At 31.7% G+C, this 7,127-nt stretch overlaps 1 protein-coding gene across 1 annotated transcript; it reads left to right on the top strand.

Annotated features, from left to right (window-relative positions):
- The first annotated feature begins 5,024 nt into the window (after positions 1-5,024).
- On the top strand, positions 5,025-6,446 carry LOC127080178 (uncharacterized). Its single transcript, XM_051020510.1, has 4 exons — positions 5,025-5,249; positions 5,352-5,642; positions 5,719-5,820; positions 5,988-6,446. Exons 1-4 carry the CDS (start codon positions 5,175-5,177, stop codon positions 6,444-6,446), a joined length of 927 nt encoding a protein of 308 aa, XP_050876467.1. The 5' UTR covers positions 5,025-5,174.
- Positions 6,447-7,127: the final 681 nt, after the last annotated feature.

The raw sequence follows: 7,127 nt of genomic DNA, 5'->3' as shown, positions 1-7,127 counted from the left end.
TAGCACCAATTCACACACACCTATTGTATTATTTTTGTGGTTATTTGTATGCTACTTTTTATTACTTCTCATTATCACTATTATATTATTATGTTTAGAAACTTATTTGGCATGCACATTAAATTAAACATGAATACTATATCAAATCTGTCCAGCTACACCGTTTAGAATCCGGAATGTGAGGACCATCATTTTGATGGTACTCGCATCTGAGTTGAAAATATTAAATTTAATTGGGATTTGTTTTGGGGCTGATTTTTATATTGTTTTAAACTAGAATCATTTACTACGAAAGCGTTAAAAATTAAAGATATTGGTTCCGTTTCGAAAGAGAGGAACCTGTATCTTAGATGAAAAATAACAACCAAATTTTAATTAATCAAGAGCGACAACAAAAGTTATTTTAAATTGCAAAAACAATCATTTTCTAAAATAGAGTTTATAGGAATAGATGTGTTGCGACAATAGGCATCTGTAATTTTGAACTATGGTGTTGCGCGAGCGACAACCGGTATCACCTTTAAATTTGTTTTTTGCCTGAAAATGACTTTTAATTAATTAGAAGTTCTTAATTTTCCAAAATATGAGTTTTATACTTTAGCAAGCTCAATCGCAACAGCGACAATGTAGAATTTAGAATAAAAGTAGATTTCGATTTAGCGAACGCAAACGATTCATTTAAATTAAGTTCTTACCTATTAAAGAAAAATAATGTCCCAATTCAATTAATTATTTTGATTTAGATGTTAGTGTTATCGATTGATGCAAGTCATATTCCGGTTTCGCTTTTATTTGCTTTTAAAAACAAACCTGTTTTATTTTCTGTCTTAAATCCCCTTCTCATCCAAAATCCAATCAACCTTAAATTTACATAGCGACAGTAGGTAGTGGTTAAGTTGTCTATAATTTCTCAGTGGGTTCGAAAATATTTTATACTCCGATACATTCCGTGCAGTTGGGAAAAACATGTAAGAGAAGGAAAACAAAAAAGCACACATCAGTGTGAAGCTTGGAGAAGGAAATCTTTTTATGTGTTACCAGTTTTTTTTTGACAATGAGGGAGGAGATTTGGTTTTTATGTTGGGATCTAAAAATGAAAAAAAAAATATGAATGAGTCCGCTTCCTCTTTACATGAGAAAAAGATCAATAAAAGTAAGAAAAAAATAAACACTTATTTTTCTTTAAATGACCACGTGGTCTTTTTTGGATGGAGGAGGAAATTGAGATATTTGTGTGTGGTTCTTATTCATTTTCTTGATTTTAAAAATGTTAAAAAACAAAATATACTAATTAAAATAAAATTAATAAAAATGAAATACTCCCTCCGGTCTCATATGTAAGCAAAAAAAAATAAAAATTTGGAGTCTCAAATATAAGCAAAAATTAATTACAATGGTTACAATTAAATATACCATTCCAATTTTACCCTCAAATTTAGTTTTTCAATATTCATGTTTATTCCTATAATAACTCCACTTTTTACACTTCCAAAAGAGCATTTATTCTGAAACGTTGCATTTGTTATCATTGGCTTTTGAAAAGTCATATCCTATTATAAATGGTGCAGTATCATCTTGTACAAAACTCCATGAGTCTTGTTCTTCCTTTTTTTTTATACTCTAAAAATGGCAAACCCACATCATTTAGCTAATGAGTTTCCATCTTTTGATTTAGGTATCGAAGACAATAAAGTTCCTGAGGAAGTGTTGTTTTTAGGCGGGACAAATTTCTACAGGAAATTTTAGTAAGAGGAAGTGGAATATATAACCACTAAATGACTAACCATTAAATGGTATTAATAAAAATTGACTAACCATTAAATGGTTATAATAAAAATATTAATTTATTTCTAAATTAATAAATAAGGGTAAATATGGAAAAAATGTATATTTTCCATTACTTAAATGAATATATAGCCACTTTCTTAAAGCACTACAAGAATAACTTTGTGCAGCCACGTGATTTAGTGACGTGAAATGCACGTGGCAAAAAATGCCAATTACGACGTGAATTTCACGTGGCTAAAGGTAAAATATAATAAAAAAATGGAATGACAACTTTTCAGGTTGGGGGGAAATGAAAATAATTAAAATTTGGTAGTGACATGCAGATCACGTCGCTATTTTAAATTTAAAATTCAAATAATGTTTTGTGAAATGTAATTCACGTCGCAACTAGTGACGTGCTGATCACGTGGGTACATGTGGTGTAATTTAATTTCCGAAATGACAATCACGTCGCAAATAGCGACGTGACAAGCATGTGGGTACTGGGTTCAGAGAGACGTTATAGATGACCGTTGAATGTTTTGTGGCGTGTAAATCACGTCGCAAATAGCGACGTGTTTACCACGTGGGAACCTTTCCTTTAACTTCCCTCTTCTCTCCCTCTTCCCTTCACCGTTTCATTCTTCTTCGTTTCCTCTTCAAGCTTCCACCAGACCCATTTTCCCTTCAAGTTCCTTCAACCCATTTCTCTCCTTCAAGCTTCAGATCCATTTTGAAATTGGAAATTTAAAGGTAAATACTTTTATTATTTCAACTTAAACCCATTTCTGTTTAATATATATGAATTTTATTTTAATTATTGTATTTTTTTTTTTAAGAAATAGCTAAGAGTGAATTATTCATTCAAGAATTTGGAGCAAACAGATTCAAAGTCTTCATCCAGGTATATTCAAAATTGTGAAATTTAATTTTTTTTTTAATTATTTTCAGATTAGTTAAATGTATTGAGTTTGGACTGGATTATGTGTTGTGCTTATTATGTATTAAAACCGAATTTGTTTGGACTGGATTTTGTTTTTGTGCACATTATGTATTAAAATAGAATTTGTTTAGAAATTTAATGTATTATATATTTAGAATTTGTTTAGAATTTGTTTATAAAACATATACCCTAATGTATTATTAAAACAGAATTTGTTTAGAATTTGTTTAGAAATATAATATATAATAGTTTTAAAAAAACAGAATATTTAATGTATTATATATTTAATGTATTATACAAAAAAAACAGAATATTTTATGTATTAAATTTTTATAGTTTAGAAATAGATTTTATATAATATACTATTAATACCAATACTATCCTCTCTATTAATACCCTATTTATAAAATCATTTTTAATTATTTCTAGAGAAATTATAAATTTCAAAAGAAAATCATGTCAAGCTTGAAAATATTAAAACTTTGATATTACTTTGTTTAGAAACTATTTAATGCCTTTATATATGTGCACATTATATTTTTTAGAAATATAATATATAATTTTTTTTAAACAAAATATTAAAACAGAATAATATTTATAAAAAAAAACGAAATATTTTGTTTATTAGAAAAAGTAATATGAATCATGTCTAAAAATAGAAGTTGTATTATTATTTAGATAATATGGTTAGTTTAAAAAATATAATAGATTAGTGTTTTGAGTAAAAATTGATAAGTGTGTATATATATTATTTAGATAACTAAATAAATAGAAGTTGTATTATTAATATTATGTTTAAAATAATGTATAAAAAAACAAAACATTAATTTCATATATATTTTTATATTAAAAATATGTTTATAAAAAAAATTAGTATGAATAATATGTATGTCTAAAATGTTTTTTTTTAAATAACACATATTAGGGTATATGTTTTATAAATATATGTTTAGTTTAAACAATAAAGTATATAATAGTTATATTATATATTTATTAATAGTATAATATATTTATTAATGGTATACAATTACTTGGACTGCGAAAATAAAGTTGTCTTGTTCTATTGTGATTGGTATGATATATCTGCTAGAGGCACAAAAATAGATAAGAAATATAACACAGTTGAGATTCGTATGGATCGAAGGTACAAAGAGTATGACCCTTTTATAATGTCACATATTGTTAGGCAAGTTTATTATGTTCCTTATCCTTCAACTCAGCCACGTAAACGAGGATGGTGTGTTGTAATCAAAACAAAACCATTGGGTCATATCGAAGCCGATGATGTAGTAGTCGAAGATGTCGCTTACCAAGATGATGAAACTTCTCAAGTTAATGATGTGATTGAAGTTGAACAAATTACAAGTTTGTGTGATACAGTGGTTGAGGGCCATCAAGTTGATGCATCCACATTGTTGACAGAAAATGATGTGGATGAAGAATGTGAAGAGTTTGTATCCGAGGATAGTATCAGAACAGATGAAGACAATAGTATGGATGAAGAGCATGAAGACTTTGAATAGATAGTATGATGTATTGTTACTTAGTGTACTGTGTAATGTTACTTAATGTAGGATGTATTACATGTGTTTATTGATTGTAGATAAAATGCCTCCCCGAACCGATAAGGGTAAGGGTCAGCAGCGCCCGAGGATAAGGGTATGTGAGGCTCCTCAGTCGGCCGTATGTCCTCCCCCACAGAGTCAGGTAGAGCCCATGTCTACGACCTCTCAACATTTTATGCCACTGCAGTCATCTATGGGGTATCCTCCCCCACAGACTCAGGTAGATCCCATGACCATGGGTTCACAGCCTTTTCTCTCGCTACTATCATCCCATGGTTATCCTATGGCCCAATTTGGGAACCCATCCTTTATTAGCCCATCTGGGAACCCATCATTTATTAGCCCATCTGGGAACCCATCCTTTATTAGCCCATCAGGGACTTCACCATACCATCAGACTGGGGGATCTAGTTTTCCTCATCCCTCACAGGTACCCCCACCCTTCATGCAGTCTGGGATCTTTCCAGATCCCACACAGGTACCTCTGTCGTCCCAGCATCCCACAAACACACCATCATCATCCACGCTTTCGAGGTCCCACACCCCACCTACCACACACATGCCCTCATCATCCACGCATCATGGGGGATCTCGCACCCCACACCCACCACGTGCCACAGATATACCCGTGCCTGAGGAGCAGGAGGAGCAGGATGACCAGGAGCAGCAGGATGACCATGTTTTAGAGCAACCAACTGCAAATCCCACAGAGTATGAGATGATTGATGGCAGATATTTTATTGAGCCATGTGGAAAATCGTAAGTATCTAATTTATAAATTTTATTTAGTATACATGTTTCCATGTTTCCATGTTTATAATTAACACTTATTCAAATTGTTGTTTAGTTTCTCTCCGAGTAGGCCAGCTGCACAGTGTGTAAAACATGTGATTCAACAAATGTATAAAAAAGCTTGGAAGTCATTCAAAGAACTTTCCAAGGATGAGAAAGATGAATGGTTTGATAAATTTAAGGTAAAATAAATTTTATTGTTGTTATTTTAATTAGTTATTTTATTGTAATATATTATCTAACACTTATCTAACAATTTTTTTGAATGTCATACAACATTGTAGGAAAAGTGTACGTGGAATGTAATGGATGAATATATGATTAGAAAAAATTATCGGGGAAGAACATCTGTCCGACTTTCTGACATGCTTAGGCGTGTCAGACTTGATTGGGAAGAACGAAATATTCGTCCCAACTGGATAGGCAAGGAAGTATTTGACGAACTTCTTGCCTATTGGGCTACCGATAATTTTAAAGCTAAATCTCAAAAAGCAAAAGACATGAGAGCATCCGAAAGGGGGGGTTGCCTTAATGCTACAGGAAGTATAAGCATTGGAGAACATGCAAAACGGATGGTAAAAATTATAACTACGGTTTAAAATTATATTTTGATTTATTATGTGTTTAATTAAATTTATTTATATTAATCAGACTAAGGCACAAGGAAGACCCCCCCGACTTAATGAGTTGTTTGTGAAGACCCGTACAAAAAAATCGGGGGATTTGGTTGATGATCGGTCGAGAAGAACTATAGTAAGTTGTTTCTATTTTATTTTTTTTTGTTAAAATTCTATCAATTTTGTGGCGTGAATTTCACGTGGTAATAATGTTTGTGGCATGAATTTCATGTGGCAACAATATATGTGGGATTCTTTTCATGTCACAACTGTATCTAATTATTTTATTTGTTGTATGTGTAGGAGGAGTATCAAAGATTGCTCACACAATTTCTAGTTGAAAATCCTCAATATACACCTGTTGGTTCTAATCCGCTTGATCCACGCGTGGATATGTATATTTGGAGCTTAGTCACTGGAGGGAAGGGACGTAATGGGTGTTTTTTTGGTGTTGGTCCTTTGGCTGGCAACTACAGAACCGGAGATAGAACTTTATTTGATAGAGTTGCAAGTGGGGAAGGAACGTCCCGTCCAACACAATTGACACCTGAAATGATGGAAACGGTGAGGCAACTGGCTCTAACAGAGGCTAGACGAGAGACGGCGGAGCGTGAGGCGGCGTTAAAGGCCGAATTAGAGGAAATGAAAAAAAGACAACACGATATGGAGGAGCAAATGAGACAATTTATGCAGTCCATGAGTAGAAATCAAAATCAAAGAACAAGTGAAGACGATGAAGATGACGACGAATTTGATGTGTAATATTTATTTAGTTTTAAATATTAATTTTTGTATAAATAATTACTTTGCTATTTTTATAATACATTTTCATATGTGTAATTTTAATTTAAAAATATTTCACTTAATTATTAATTATTCTATATTTTATTATTTATTAATTATTTTATCTTTTATTAATAATATAATTTAATAATAACAATATATTTTATCTTTTATTTTAATTTTGTTTTTAAGTTGTGAAGTGTAAATCACGTGGGTAATTTGCCACGTGATTTTCATGTGGCAACATACCATCCATTTTCAAATGTTGTGACGTGATATTCATGTGGCAAAGTTGTGTCATGAATATCACGTGGCAAAGTTTAAGCGCAGAAGCAAGTTAATTCACAATGTTGCGACGTGATTTGCCTTTGGCAAATTAGCGACGTGTTTATCACGTCACAAAAAGTTGCCACACGCGTTCCAGCGACGTGAATCAACACGTCGCTATTTTTGACTAGTGAAGTGATTTTCACCTTTGCCACGTGATAATCATGTGGCAGGGGGGAGTTTTTCTTGTAGTGAAGGGTGAGTTTTTTTTTTTTGCTTACATATGAGACCGGAGGGAGTAAAATTTAATTTTAAAAACAAAATTAATTCTACTAATTAAATTGGCTAAAAAAATAATCAGACAATAAAAGAATAAAAATAGGACGCAAAAAT

This window comes from Lathyrus oleraceus, chromosome 5 (assembly GCF_024323335.1).
Source record: "Lathyrus oleraceus cultivar Zhongwan6 chromosome 5, CAAS_Psat_ZW6_1.0, whole genome shotgun sequence".
NCBI classification, from domain to species: Eukaryota; Viridiplantae; Streptophyta; class Magnoliopsida; order Fabales; family Fabaceae; genus Lathyrus; species Lathyrus oleraceus.
This window is presented reverse-complemented; position numbering and strand designations above follow the sequence as displayed.